General features: G+C 35.7%; 1 protein-coding gene across 4 annotated transcripts in view; it reads right to left on the bottom strand.

Moving 5' to 3' along the window:
* The window catches only part of LOC117411329 (tyrosine-protein phosphatase non-receptor type 14-like), a 113,065-nt gene that overhangs the window by 60,171 nt on the left and 35,977 nt on the right, over positions 1-16,917 (bottom strand). For 3 of the 4 annotated variants that reach the window (XM_059025321.1, XM_059025320.1, XM_034018677.3), the window contains exon 3: positions 10,494-10,663. In XM_059025321.1, the coding sequence (XP_058881304.1) occupies positions 10,494-10,663 (170 nt within the window). Of the gene's footprint in view, positions 1-10,493; positions 10,664-16,917 lie in introns of those variants that run through there. The other variant, XM_059025323.1, reaches the window with a different exon arrangement.

A 16,917-nucleotide genomic window follows, 5' to 3' on the forward strand; every position in this document is an offset into this window, starting at 1 on the left:
TATATACTGAACGTTCATAAAACTTAAAACCAGGCAACAAAAACATTACTTCATGTTGTTTTGTAGGCATTGATAAAAAGCTATAACCTAATGTGCATGCTTACTTCTAAAAAATGTATTAATAATGATTATATAATAGTGGCCCCACCTGAATACAGTAACATTTATAATTGCAAAATGTTTCTAGGCAACCTGTAAATGGACTTATCCTAATTGTTTTTCAATTATGTATTTGTGGAGTAGAGTATGTTTTCTTTGTTGTTGATGTTGAAGGCTGTTTTGGGTAACAGTTCCCCATCCCACTTGGCTGATTATTACAGGGAAGCATGGTTGTCTCTTTTTCATCAAAGTTTTCTTCACCAAGATGCCATTTCTACTAAAGTGTATTGAAAAGTATGACCCGATTTGGGCTCCCAGTTAAATTTATGAAAGCCCTTCATATATTGTTAGGGAGAAGAAATGCACCACTAGCATCTAGGGTACCATACTGCTGAATCTGAAAATTACATCACACTCGGGTTTATCTTGCCAATGTGTAATAAATTATAATGTGGGTGATTGAAAAGGTAATTATACAGCTGTAATTACACCTTAAGATGATTTCCACTACATGAGAGGTGTTAAAACTTAATGCTGATATTGGACTCATCTCTCACCAAGATAAGCACCAACTAAGACATAGCTTCTTTTACTGTAAAAGAATGTGATCCATCTGCGTTTCCTTCCATCTGATGATGCAGATATCCTTCTGCCTGGTGTTGATGGCTGAAGTGTAATTCTGGCTTCAGATATCAGCCTATTTTGCCTCCCTGGTGCATCAGCACACACAATGGCTGCAATGCTGGCTCCAGGGATCAACCACAGTGCGGCCTCCCTATCACATCAGCATGACAACTGTCTGGACTGGGCTGAGTAAGGTACTTCAAGGTCTTCAAGTGGGCACCTTCCATCCTTGGTGTTTCATTGACTAGCCCAGGGGTCGGCAACCCCCGGCACGCGTGCCAGAGTGTGGCACGCCAAGACATTTGCACATACCTGCAAAAAAAAAAAGTTTCTGACCGAAATCAAATCCTTAATCCACAAGCTACTGTGTATCTCACACAAAAAAAAGTCAGAACGCCATGCATAGCATTGAATCATCTTGCGGTATTTAAACATGAACTTCAGGAAATGTTTTAAAAAATGTGTAATGACAAATAGTTATAACACAAGATGTTCAGTAATTCAAACTTGAGTACATGTACTGTTAAAAAAAATCTCCAAAAACAACTCTGACGCATCTCATTAAAAAAAATATATCTATGTCCCACCCACCCCAACCTAAACCTATTATGTGGAGACATGCCCCGTAAGTCATGGTTATGACCCACGAAAAAAAAATAAAAATATTGCCGATTGGATGGAAGAGATATGATATGATATGATATGATATGATATGATATGATATGAAACATCATTGGTCATACACAAACGGTAAATCATGGTGTTAGGAGGCCTAGCTATTCTTAATTATGGAAAATAAAAATTCGATATTTGAAAGTTTCAGCCAGCGTGGAGAGAAGTATATGGATTTGTGCAGAAAGGGGATTGTGTTGTTGGTAGCCTGTGCAAGTGTGGTATCTCGTACTTCCAGCGTCCAGCGCCATTTCACTCTGAAGCCAATTTTCTTGAGTCGATGAAGCAGACAAAAGTGAGTGCATTAGAAAAGCTGTTGAATCTTTTGAAAAAATGTTTGTAACTAAAAATGCTCTTCCTACACGGGCACGTTACATTGCACCTCTAGCTATAGCTCGGAAAGGGATGGAGACTACATAAAGGAAGCCTTCGTAAACTGTGATGAGAAACTATTTCATGACTTTGCGAACAAGAAAGACATCATTGCTCCTATTGAAGAAATGCCATTGTCAGCCATGACTGTTCAAAGGCGAATAGATGAAATGTCAACTGATGTTAGGAAACAAATGACGGAAGATCTACAAAACATGTGATGTGATGAGCCTTGCACTGGATGAAAGCACAGACATAAATGATACCTCCCATCTGACTACTGTATCAATGGGAAAGTTAAGGAAGAACTGTTTTCCTTGTGCTATGCATGGTACAACGAAGGCTACAGACATACGTAATGCTGTCAAAGACTTTTTCACACAACAACAAATCAACCTGCATAACGTGCTTTCTGTTATCACTGATGGCGCACCTGCTATGGTGGGTAAAACAGCTGGATTTATAAATGGAAACTGAGATCGGACATTCTCTTATGAGTTTCCATGAGTTATGAGCATCACTCATCAGGAGAGCCTGTGCGCTAAGATCTCATCTTCTGATTTAAATGAAGTAATGACAACAGTTGTGAAAATTGTCTACTTTTTGATTGCCCCCACTTTGACGCACAGGAGATTTTCTGAATGACATGGATTCTGCACATGGAGATTTAAGTGCTGCACAGTACTGTACGCTGGTTGAACCGAGGTAACTTGCTCAATCTTGAACCCATCAAGCTCTTTCTTGGAGAAGAAAGTAGTCAACAACATGCAGACCTTACTATTGACAAGTGGCTAACAAAAATTATGTTTCTGACCGACATCACATCACACTTAAACAACCTGAATACTAAGCTACAAGGAACAGAAAAAAACGTACTTCAGCTGTATGAAGACTGGAAAGGTTTCTGTGCTACGTTATCGGTTTTCAGATGAGATATCGAAACGTCTACCTTTCGTTACTTCCCCACTGTGAAAACCCATTCAGAAGAGCATCGAGTGAATGGGGATATCTGCAACTATATGGGCAGCTTGAAAATGAGTTCACAAGACGAGTCCAAGACTTTTGAGACATGGGACCCATGTTTTCATTTCTTGTGAACCCTGACAATACGAAGGAAAGCGACATACAACTTCTGTATTTTCAGTGGATGAACATTTACGGATTTGAATTGGAACAGATTGACTTCCAAAGATCAGGCATCAGGCAAGTTCAAATCACTGTGAGGTGAGCTTGAAAAGGAAAGCGGCTGGCAACTCAAGATCACAGAATGTACACCTGTATGAAAAAGTAGCTTTTGCCTTGCTGTCAGCCTTTGGTTCTACTTACCGCTGTGAACAGGTGTTTTCACAATTGAAAACTATACCAAGTCCAGGTAGAAGCCGTCTGACCACTGACCATTCTGATGCGTGTTTGCGTCTGATGACAACAAACTACCAGCCTGACATATCCAACCTTAGCAGTGAGAAATAGGGCCAAGGAAGCCATTAAAGAGGACACAGGTAAGGAGTGCTACTTTATTTTTTTGATTTTTTTACGTGTTTATGTAGGTGCTAAACAAAGTTTGCATTGCAGTATTCAACGTTATGGATATTAAATTGTCTGTATAAAAGTTTAAGTACCGGTAGGTAATGTTTTTTATTATTATTATTATTATTATTTTTTGGTATAGTATTGTGGCTGTGAATACTGGGCATCTGTATTGTTGAGCATTTAGCTCAGTCCTTGCATACATGCGTTTCTCTTTGTAGTATTTATTTCTTGTCACGGGTTATTAGTTTTGGTATTTTTTAAATTAGGTATTTTTTAAAATTGGAACCTTAATAATTATGCAGGCCTTTTGTTTGCCTGGCACACCAACATCTTAAAAGTAGATGTTGAGGGTTTTTTTGGAGTGATTCTGGCCTCCCAGCATCACCCTCCTCCATCCCCCATTCAGCTAAGCCTAGCTTACTTACCTTCTTTTACATCTGTTTTTTTCTACTGTGCTTCAGGTCCCCATCCAGAATATTTTTGTCTCAACCAGAGCCAGTTGATGCTCCTCTCTGCTGCTTCAGATAAGTTCTTCACAATGCTTTGCAACTCTTGACCATTGAATCCGATGTCTGAGAAACCGGGTTGTGGAGCATGCCACAAATCCTCAACAACAGGAGACAATAGGAGGCTGTGTGGTCCAGTGGTTAAAGAAACAGGCTTGTAACCAGGAGGTCCCCGGGTTCAAATCCCACCTCAGCCACTGACTCATTGTGTGACCCTGAGCAAGTCACTTAACCTCCTTGGGCTCCGTCTTTCGGGTGAGACGTAATTGTAAGTGACTCTGCAGCTGATGCATAGTTCACACACCCTAGTCTCTGTAAGTCGCCTTGGATAAAGGCGTCTGCTAAATAAACAACTAATAATAATAATAATAATAATAATAATAATAATAATAATAATAATAATAATAATAATAATAACCCACCTCCACTGGGTAAACCTGAACTCTCCATCCTTGCTGTTCTGCTTCAGCAACTAGTTGAGCGTACCGAAGTTTCTTCCTTTCTCATCCACAGCATCCTCCCATGGCACTGTTAACTCTACCAGGTGAGCAAGGCGTGCTGATCCAGACCACAAGACAATATCAGGTCGAAGGTTAGTGGTGGCAATCTCAGGTGGGAAAATAAGCTATTGTCCAACATCTGCCAGCATTTTCCATTCTCTAGCAGCTTCCAGTTGTCCTAGACAAGTTTTGGTTTTAATACCTTTTCTTGGAGGTTGCTCCCCTGGATGGAGGAATGTTGTTCTTCATGTGTCATATAATGCTGGCATTGGAGGCAACCTGTTGGTCATGCTGCGCTTGTCTTCCAATGCGAAGGCCAAACATTGCAGCACCTGACCTAAGCACCACATTACTGAATCCTCAGCTAATGCACCATCCTTGCACTATTGCACTACTATGTCTTTGTAGATATAACTTGCTGTAATCCTCACTTGTTGCATCCTAGTTCATATTCTACTTTAGTAGTATTATTTGCACTTACTGTAAACTATACTTTATTTAAATATGAATCTTGCATTGTAATACTGTACTGCCCTGTAACACCTGTAAGTTACCTTGGATAAAGGCACCTGCCAAATAAATAAATAAATAAATACATAAATAAATAAATACATTTGCATAATGAATATCAATCGTGTGGGTGACACCCCATTTGCACATAGTAAGTGTTTGCTATGTGTGAATAATTCTTATATTCTTGGCACTGGTACTATGGGCATTAATTAATACAAGTAGAAGTTACAGTAGAACCTGCCATATTCGATTTACTTGGTTCCAGGGGGAATCCATCGGATATATGAAAATAGCATATCTCAGAGGGAGCTGTTATACTACATTGGGGGCATTATAAATTAACAAATTCAGGTACAGTGGTGTGACTAAACACCAAAAGTACAGTACTGCATTTATACTACAGAAAGAAAATCTGTAAAAATGACTGCAAAAAAGTGTAGTATTAAAAACAAAGCACTTTTCTACAGTATTTGGAAATTTACAAAACAGCATTCCAAAAACAGTTCTCTCCGTACTTTCTCAGTCCATGCCAAAGCAATCTGACAGCTTAGTCTTTAGTTTTTTTTCATCGAAACTGCATGCTTACCTAGTAAAGAAACTGAGTTATTAAAAAAGGCAATACAACAAAATAGAAGCGACCACAAAAACGCAAATTGCTTTTCGTCGGCAATACTGTAAAAAATATTTTTCAGCTTTCTAACTGTTCAGGATCGGTTATGATAATTTCTACTGTAAATTGGGTGCATGAGTAAATTGGTCAATTGATTTTCCATTTCATTAACCATACACTTATTTGGTTCTTGACCCTTGTTACCTCCATTTTAGAACATGAGCAAAATAGAGAAGCCCTTTGTCTCAATTTAGAAATTGACCCTGCCTGGAAACATCCATAGCCTGAACATTTAACTCATGATCTCTCAAATTAGAATATTGTAGATTCTGATTTGATTTCCTCTAGTACAGCTGAGGAAACAGACTGGCACAAAGGGTGCCAAAGATAAGAAACAGAACCAGACCAATAACACTTCACTGCACAGGAATTTTGCATCTTCCTACGCCGAAATGAATGCCAAATTCTTTCGAGATTTTCAACCGCATAAGGGCCTCAACACAAATACTTCTTTTAAACTTCTTCACAGTGCTCATGATTGTCCTCCTACCCAACTGCAGCTTTCAAGTTTATACTCTGGCAGGGTGAAGAATTCCACAGATATTTTGGACACATGAATCTGAAGACCTGGTCAGATCGAAGGCTTAGGCTCATGCTGCAGGCCTTGCAAAAAAGAGATCTTTACAAAGCTGTTATTTTAAATTTGTATTGATTCTATTTGTTCAAAGCACTGAAACAAACACAAAAGTAATTCATTCAAAATTGTGAGAATACTGTATGTTGATACACTAACATATAATCACAACAGTTCAAGCTCAATCACCCAAAACAGCATCATATCAGATCAAAGTTTGTAGCAAAACGAATTTGGACAATTGAGAGTGTTCTATATTTAAATACATAAAAAAATGGAAAATAAATATTCATATATTGTAAGTAAAAAAATAAGAAAGAAAGTACTATTGTATTGTCTATTTAATACAGTTAGCACTTAGCTACTACTGCTTAAAGACTCCTTAAGGTTTACTCTGTGGGGTGCATTTTAAAAAAACAAACACAACCACATTTGCAATTACCTCGAAAGCAGAGCTACATTCCTATATATTTGTCAGAAGACAGGCCCCCATTGAAGTCTTAGTAGCTGCTTGTTGCCTTGTCACCTCTAACACCACACAGGTCACCAGCTTATTTGTTCAAGACTATTTTCTGAACAATGAGCAATCGGGTCCCCCATGTTTTGGCATCTGTTATACAAGTTATACTGGATTTTTTTACTTTAAAAGTAAGAGGCTCAGTAAATACAGTAAACATATTTTACTAAATGGTATGCAGGAGACAAGGGAACTGTTAAAGCACTGGTATTTGTACAGTATATAGCACCAATAGAGAAAGCATTTGTAAATTTAAAAGATACAAATATAGAACACTATAAGTAACAGGCCTTAACAAGTTTTGAAAATAATTCTGTAGATGACAGGATACTGTCAACTGACAGCTAAAGGAAGCATACACTAACTGTTGAAAATACTCCACAAACAGTTTTTTTTGGAACGACTTGCAACAAATGTTTCCCAATTAAGGCCCTTTCATGTTTGGTTTAATTGCTAATCTCAGGTTGGTTTGGTTCATTTCAAGGTTAATGTGAAATGTCCAAAACATTTTTGTACTGTATTTGTATTTTTCAAACCGTACTGAGGGCGCCAGAATGTTCTTGTATTTATTTTTTTCACTATCATCATTAGCATTGCTTCATTAGCATTGTTTTTTATTCTCTTATCCTTTTCCAAAAGGCAAGAAAAAAAAAAGATAATAACCTGAATAATATAGCAAAGCTGCTATATTGGGCTTTGAGAACATTCTTAAAAACAAATACAAACTGTTAATATATCTACAAAGTAAGCACACAGTTCAGGTGTTAAAACAACAGCTAATTTTATATGTTATTACGTTTAGGAACAAGTTTAATGTTTAAAATGGAAAGTTACAAGAATAAACAAAAGTATAAGGACAGTGATTAATATAAAGAAAGCTACATGAAATCAACTGTACCCCAGTAATATATAGAAGAAAAGGAAAAGTAAGATACTGTTTGAAACCTTAATTTCTTGAAGTACAGTGAATGTTAAGTGGACTATAGAGAAAGTTCTGCCCCCCCCCCCCCAATATTAAACAGCATCACAGGTAAATGTATACAGAAAATTAACTGAGTTTGCTTGCACAAATTATGTGAAATATACAGCTTTCAGATCACAACAATATGAAAATGAACCAGCCAAATGGACAGAGTTCACTTCCAAACAGACAGAGTTTGGTTGCAGGGTGAAAACAGATGAACTGTTCTGTTCCACTGAAAAGAAGTCATGCATGCACTGCATCGCTTAATTTGAGTGCCAATAAATACTTCTAAAATGTATAGATATTGGTACATGATAATTGAACACAAAGTAAGCCTTAAAAAATAACTGATACAATATAACCAATTCACCATAAACAAAGATGCTGAAAATACTGAAAGCTTTGTACCTTCTGCTTGTATCACTCAGTCATGTACTGTAATATAACACTTAAATTAAACCTTAAATGGTAAGCATTAATAAATAGTACACTATGCAGTAACTGCTGTAGAGAGGGAGTTTTGTTTAAAGATATCCTAAAAAAAGAGATGATTTTATTAAAAAAAATGATACAAAAAGGTCTTAGTCAAACAATGCATAATAGGGGCTGAATTTTGTAATGTAACAGGCATTATTATTAAAAAAGATGACGTACTTGACCATTTTAATCTCCACAGTATTCTCTAAAATCAGCCCCATACTTTCCAGACCATGGGTCCTCCACCTACAACATGACCTGGCCATGCTACATTGAAAGCCTTGGATTAGAATATATATCCCTGTTGTTATTTTATTTATTTATTTTTTTACTTATTACTTATCCTGCAATTATATATTCTGTGTGCTTCTCTGTTGTGTTTCAGTCTATATTAATTACCATGAACTACTCCAGAAACAAACAGCTTTTGAAAAGGCTCCTCAAAGCTGAACAACAGGAACTGTGATGGAAGTGTTTTAAATACTGTACCTTCTTCAATTGATTGTTCATCATGGCGTGATCATTGTCGCCACACAGATTGGCTAGTCAGCAGGGCAAATAAGTGTTACTTAAATTAACACTCTACCACTCTGCGCTATGAATCAGTATAAACCTGTTTAAAAATGCACCATGTTTAGTTTATTAAGAAGAGAAAGGGAGAACAGGGAGTGTGTTTAGCTGCTACAGCCTTCATCAACACTGGAGAAGTGAAAAAGATTTACTGTAATCAAATGATTTCAGATAAACACACGGAAATCTTTTGTAAACATTTACATTAAGATCAACAATAGTGATTTACTGTTGTTGTTTAACAGCTGCTCGTAATTTAAATTTAAATATATATATATATTTAAATTTAAATATATATATATATTTATATATATATAAATTTTTAGCTCTTTGAGCTAAAATATATATATATATATATATATATTTCACACTCAAAGAAAGTTCCAGCTAGACTTTTATCATATAATGAATTACTATATCTGGCATTTATTTTTTCTCTCGCGGAATGCTCAGTCAACTTCTGAATCATTTACCAACTGGATTATGAAGAGTTTAATTTAAAACGACAAAACTTTACGTAGCTAGCGTGGACACAAGCATGACTTTAATGTGGATCTTTATGGGAGTAACATTCAAAAACTCAGTAACTTAGTTTCACCATGTACATTAAGAAAATAATGATATATTAATTTTCCCCACATTTACAAGTTGGGTCCAGGGTATAAATGGAACATCTTTGTCCTCATTCATTGACATAACAGGCTACAGTAAATTTGACAAATTGGCCATCTGCATGTACACGTCACCCGAGTCAGCATCTTAAAACTATAGGCATAAATTTGGTGTGAGATTACTCCAAGCAGTATTTATGTTGAAAAGCAAGAACCTGTCAGCTGTTAATGAAATAATCAAACACGTTTTTCTCCTTTTGAAAAAAACATATCAAGTGTTTGCATTGATAACTTCACCTGAAAGTGTGCCTTAATCCTTTAGCGCATAGAAGTCTGCTAAAGAAAATAAGATACCACAGCAGAAAATTACAGCTGGTTCCAGTTACATAACAGCAAATTTATCAGAAGGTATTTTTATGGGCTTCCCAACTGTTCTTGTTTTTTCTGCCTTTGTGAGAAGCCCTGGTGTGTTTTCCAAAGGCCTATCCATCAGCCATGCATGCAAGGCATTCCCTCATTGTGCCACTGTCTGGAAAACAAGTCTATGATCGGTGACTCAGAACAGGTCAGTGGCCATGAAGGGGTACCTGCAGCAGGTTGGGAGAAGCGCAATCAGAGCCCTTTTTACTGCTGTCATCAGAAGTGTAAGAAGCAATGTTTTTCAAAATGAGAAAAACACACCAGCAGGTATTTGATTGAAAACCTTCTGTAGTATAGTTAAGTTGTTTATTTTGAACTTGAAAGGGTGTAACTCTAGAGTAACATTTACAAAAAAAAAGTGTCTGCATACTCTGAGGTGCTGGTATGAAGCATGCTCATTTCTATTTTAATTTAGCTTGTGATTTTTCTAATACAGTACTCCAGCCAGCAGGGTTGCAGGAGGAATTATGACCTGGACACACTATGATGCTCATCCTTTGAACAGTTTGTTCAATGCCACAAAAGGGGTAGTTTTTGTTGTACAACTCCCACAATCAAACCTTACCAAGAGAACCATGGAATATAGTTGTTTATCAAGTATGAAAGCATTAGGTATTCATCATCCAAAAACCAGAAACCTACTTGACCACTATATATCAGCAATCTAAGGTCTCAGATGTAGCCGGGGCAGCAGGATGACAATTATGTAATTGCACCCTTTCGGAGCTAGATAATATAACTCCATAACTCCAATAATTGGGAATGTTTTGTTTCAATAAATGCTTAAGCGAGAATAAAATCATATAAAAAGGTGCTGTGTTATTATTGCCTTGTTTTCATTCTCATGATTAAAAGCACTTAATTGCATACGTACCTTGTGACCTCTTGTTCAAGTCTAGAAACATTTGGCACGTAGAACATTACACCAAAGAACAGAAGAGGCTCGTTGCCAAATTTGTCCAGCTGCTTTTTCAAGGCTTTCTCCAACTCCACCCATCGCTGGAGCTGCGTTTTACTGTGGAACCACAGACCAAAATAGTGTGTCTGCGAAACAAAGTAAAAAGAAACTACAGATCAAAATCATTCATATATAGCCTGGGAGGAGAGGACAATCATTACAAGCTAGCAATGTTTTGTAGATAAAGAAAAACATTATAAATCGGCAGTGTCTGGCTACCAAAATTAAGATATGAAGAGTAACTTTATAAATGCTATTGCATTAACTAGCCAACTTATATCACCTGCTATTCATTACTTATTAATAACAAGATTACAGTTGAGGTCACGATATTCAGAATATGTTTTTCCTTCAGTAAAAGAGGCAAATGTCTTGAAGGGCTTGAATTACTGGGCTGCTGGAGACGGGGTCGATCTCTTTAAGTTTCTCCAAATAGTTTTATTTCCAAATTTTCTTTTAACATGTTTTAAGCCGACAGGTATCACTTAAAGCAGAAAGGAACCTGTTAAATATGTGTTAATTGTATGATGACATTTCCTTTTAACATAGCTAGCATCACCTTCATTACCTATAAAATAGTTACTGTTATGGTTAAGGTAATGAAAATAAGGCACAGGTGTCTTTGTCCATCCATCAACAGTCCAAAGCACCTTTTGACCATTGTTCCATAGTCCAATTTCAGTGTTCTTGTGCATATTTTAGTCTTTTAGTCTTGTTCCCCTTTCTTATTATTTATTATTATTATTTATTTCTTAGCCCTTATTAAATTGAGGTGGATATTTTATAAATTGGTATATAATTTTATTCTGCCTGCAATATAGCTGCAGTGTAATATAGTTCTGATTTGAAATCACCCCAACACTGCTTAACCCTATATTATTATACCTTTGTTATCAGGTATGATCTAGCGCACAGCAAGATGACAGAAATGTAGATAAGAAAACCTTCACAATTTAAAAAGGAGGAGTTAGAAAAAATGATTTACTTTACACTGCACTCAAAACGCAAAACAATTCCAGCTGACACCCACCCCAGTCCAAGACATTAGCACCACTATATACTAATGCTATACACAGTAATGCTGGAATGTGTCAAACATGTTTTGGTAGAATCTCTCTCTGTACATAAGTTTGTTTCTAAAAAAAGATCAAGATATATAATGTTATGAACACAGTTTATATTTTTCATTTAGCAATATGAAGGGAAAAAAGTCAGGTTACACTGAATTGACACCTTATTCTATCTACGTACTGTGTGAATCTATTGGTTTAGGAACTAAACAAACTGCTTCAAGAAACAACTGTATCGGTCTGTAAACAAAGGCTAGGGTAGAATATGAACTTTCCTCCAAACATTAACAGTAAAGGTCCACTTTTACAACACTTGTTTGCTATGATCACCGAATCAAATGCTCTTTGCTGTTTTATAGAGGACTATGCTCAAGACACAAGTAGTTGGCGTTTCATTGTAAACAGCAAAACCACACACCGTATGAGTAATTTACGAGTCAGGGATTAAGGAAATTAACTGAACATAATCAGCACTTGGCCTCTAGATGTTTTCCTGTTTCTACAAGGTTACCATAACAAAGACGTGTTCATTTTGCCAATACGATCAATGTACTGTGGGGATAGCAATCAACGTTTCAAGAAGAGCTACCACTAACTGCAACACAAATAGACACATATCCCGCAATGAGGTTTAGTACTGGGATCATACCAAAGCAAACTTGAAAGTACAATAAACCCTATTGGTCAAATGTCCTCGGAATGTTAGTCTTACAAAAGCTTGTTTTACTGTTATTGTTTTTACATGTAAAACACTAAGATAGTAAGGATGAGATCCAAGATTGTACCATATTATTATCTTAAAGAGAGGCAGGATGTTGATTGACAATGTTTTACAATTGTTTTATAATAATTACGTCAACCTCTACAGATTTAATTACTGAACTCTTCAGGGTAATTTTTGTAATCCTCAAATGTTTATGTCTCTTAAAATTAACTTTAATTCTGCAATTGGTTACAATTGGTTGTTTTATGTTGCAACATGCTGGCTCTTGCCCCAGTTTCCATTCTCCATGAGTAAAATCCTGGTTAAACCTGTTAATATCTAGAAAATGACTTTTCGTGAACAAAAACAATGTATATCCATTCTATTTTGCTTCTTGCTCAATGTCAGGTCACTGCTTGCTGTATTATCTGTAATAGTGGCGATACATTTTACACCCCACTATACGCTTTCTAAAATTAAAGAGCAACAACACTTCTGTCTACGTGCATTCCCCTAACCTAAAAAACAAATACTGAAGATGGAACAATAATTATTTGATAATATACCTGTATAAGCTTCAGTTAATCATAAAGAGTCACCGGTAAATGTCCCAAAAGCAATCTATTTCTTAATAATTTCAGACATTTACCACCTTTTTTTGTAAATGTTGACATTTACCAGTCAAACTTGATTGACCAGATTCTGACTTTTACCGTACTATATATATATATTGGTGTTGAGTTTGAATATTCATTACCTAGCTCTGCTATTGGATAAGGGAGTACATGAGCAATGAAAAAGGCATCTTAAAAAAAAAAAGAAAAAAAAAAAAAAAAAAAAAAGAGCAACGCGTGGAAGATTTTGAAAAAAGTTAAAACTACACCACCAATTTAATCTCTGCAGCACAAGTATTTTGTACTGTAAACCAACGAGTTAAATACTCACATCTCAAATGCAAGCACTCATCTGCTACTTTGGAAGAAAACACAGAACGTGGCAAAAAACAAACAGGCTTGTATCTTTTACTGTGCGCAGTGGTCGGCAATGTGATGCGTGTCAGATGAAGAATTGTTTTGTTAAAGGTTAACTTTAATTTGGATTTTGACTGCAAACTACCTGGGCAATGTTAAGCCTTTATTGTTTGAGTTCTGCTGTTATTAGTCTCCTACTGATCTGGGCTTGATTCCGGAATAAGACTTTTTTTTTTTTTTAATGATTATTATATATGGAATCAGCAAGTACGGATATATCTCATTTTTATGTTATATACTGTATTATAGCATAGACGTTATTCAGCAAACATATTTTGTTGTGCTTTGTTTGTAAGCTATCATGTGTTTTATACGAGTTACCAAAGGTTGCAGTTGAAAGTTTTGAAGGTTCTTTTTATAAAGTTCTGCGTTTTATGGTTAAAACCCCTCTGCTGTGTATTCTTATTTCTTCTAGTTGATATCCCTTTTTACTTTAAATACATTAGATGTCTTAGATGTTTCTTCGCTGTTACTGTTGATGTATTTATCTATGCGTCCCTATGTGTGGTTGCTGCTAATACTTTCTAAGGACCGGTCACTGTTGAGATATTCAAATATCTTATTATTAACAATTCCCACCCCTAATATTATATATATATATATATATATATATATATATATATATATATATATATATATATATATATATATATATATATATATATATATATATACACATACACACACACACACATACACACACACTGCTGTGCAAAAGTCTTAGACATGTTGCATTTTTCTAGTCTGATGCATTATGAGAATCAACAATTTACTCAAAGCCTCCACTAGTGTTTTTTACTATTATATCAACCTTGACTTGCATAAAGAAAGAAAAACATTGAGTGAAATAGCTTGCATCACTCGATTTTCAAGGTGTGGTATCAGAAGCAAAATCAACAAGTACAGAGAAACATCATCTGTAATTGACAAACCCAGGACTGGAGGCCCAAAAAGATGTCTAACAAGGATGAGCAATACTTGAAGATAATATCCTTAAGGAATAGAAAGAAGACAAGCGTTGAATTAACAACAGAACTGGCAGAAGGCACAGGTGTCGTCGTCCATCAAATCAACAGTACGAAGGTCACTCTTGACATTAGGACCTAAGAAAGTGGAACAAGACTAAAAGGCTAAAATACACACAAGAACACTGAAATTGGACTATGGAACAATGGTCAAAAGGTGCTTTGGACTGTTGATGGATGGACAACGACACCTGTGCCTCCTGCCAGTTTTGTCAATTCAACACTTGTCTTCTTTCTATTCTTTAAGGATAGGTGAGGTCTAAAACCAGAACAACCACGGTTGTTTTCATGTTGTCATAGAATTGTATGTGAATTGGCAAACTAATTAGTTTTCAAAGTATGAAAATATTTACTGTCACATCCATTTCAGCATTTCTTTCTTTTTTTTATTTTTGTTTGGTTTATGAATGACGCAAAAACTAAAGGTACATGGTGTAAAAATTTAAATGGAAGGGTACTATCTTGTGTGCATGACTTACTATAATATGCTCACAAGATAGTAAGTCGTATGCACAAGATAGTAGCCTCCCTTTTTAATTTACACCATGTCCCTTTAGGGGTTCCGTAGTAATGAGATCATTGAAAGGAGACAAATAATATGTTACACAAGCATTTTCTAACCAATCAATCCTTTATAGATCTTTCGTATCCATTTTTATGACAGTGACTCTTCTAAACTTCTAAAGGATATCAATTAGGCTGTTTCAGAGAACTTTTGAATCCTCAGCAACCCACTGGTGACTACACATGTTGTCTAGATAAACCAAGCATGCGCAAAGAAATATTAAAATAACTTGCCAAATACTTTATCAATTTTTGTGCGGAGAGGCATACATCTAGAGACGTCAGCCAGACCACCCCGCTACCATAAACAGGCAAGTAGCACATTCTGAGGAAGATGCTACCAGGCAGTTGAAAATTATTTAAGTTGGGGAAAAAAAAGTATTGAACTGTTTAAGTGTTATGTAAGAAAGTAAGGGAAAAAAAGGATTTGTAAATATTCAACAATAAATTTGAGCAAAATTGTTATCTTGCTTTCTATAGGGGATTATTAACTTTTCCTCACTCGGGAATAACAGTTTCTTTCTCTTTCAGGTTGTGCACAGTACATACACAACTAATATTTTAGGTTTTCAAATTAAATCTGGATTATATATTGTACATAGTCAACAGCATTCACCTTTTTTATATATAGCAAGAGGTAATTTGCAATCAATAACTCAGGTGCCATACTTCATCTAAGATTAAATCTAATTTACATATTAGCGTGACTGAAAAAGGTTAGCAATAACAAACCATTTTTACCTACTGGCTCAAACATTAAATACTGTATTATTGGATGTTCAATGTTGTGGTGCTGCAGTGGCAAATACTTAAGTTGTTATCTTTTACCTTGGGCTATAACTATAAAGCATATTTAACTTTGAAATAACCTGGCACCTCACCTCAGGCACTTAACAAGACTCAACAAGACAGCACAGGAGCACAGACATACTGTATTTTACTCATTGGGGGAATTAAACAAGGAATTCAATGGAATGCTTCCAAAAGGCTTTGTTACTACACAATATGTGTGGGGTTCTCTACAATGGTAGAGCAGTCAGTTAAAAACACTGCAAATAGAAGACAAAGAAGTATGCTTTTTCTTTCAAGTCTATTGCATATTAGATATTTACTTCATATGGATAACAAAGATTAAAATGAGGGCAGATTAAAGAACTGCAGTTTAGAATGTTTTAAAAAAAGTGTTTAAATTCTCTCTTCTATAAAATGTAAAAATAAACATGAAAATATGAAGTCACTACCTCCTTCAATGGTTGATGAGATATTAGCAGGAGTAGGTGCAACAGCTGGTTGACAAACTCATACAAGCTCTCTTCACGGGATGCTTAAAAAGCAAAGATTCATGTAATATTTGTTGTAATGAAAAAGCTTTCGTTACAAGATTAACTGAAACATCCCAGGATGAAATTCCCTTCACCTCAGTGGTTAAATGCGGAGTAGCAGGGTCTCTTCAAAATAAATAAATAAATAAATAAAAATAAAATCCAAAACATGACCACTTTTTCAAAAGGAAAACAACATTTGCAAAGGCTAACTTATTACACCCTTTTGGAAGCTAAGACTATTAGGAGAACATGCAACTTTATAGTGCCAGTAACAGTGTTTAACATGACATTATTTCATCGGGTGATTCATAAAAGCTATTTATCGTCATCGCGACATTAAAATAACGTGCCCTAGGAGACTAACTCTCTCATTAACATATTATTAATCTGATTCATAAAGCTGTTAATTGAACCTAACTGGCTTCATAATTACCACACCTCAGAGGAGGCGGTGAATGAGACGTGTCTAACGGTATCATTTCCTAGCATCATTTCTGTGTTTAACATGTATTTAAGCCAATAGTAATAATAAAAAAGTCTGTTTAATTATCCAATAATTAATTTAAGTGTTTAGTTATTTGTAACGCATACATTCAATTGCATTGTTAACTCGTCTGAACAG

The sequence above is a fragment of the Acipenser ruthenus genome, chromosome 6 (assembly GCF_902713425.1).
Source record: "Acipenser ruthenus chromosome 6, fAciRut3.2 maternal haplotype, whole genome shotgun sequence".
In the NCBI taxonomy this organism is placed as follows: Eukaryota; Metazoa; Chordata; class Actinopteri; order Acipenseriformes; family Acipenseridae; genus Acipenser; species Acipenser ruthenus.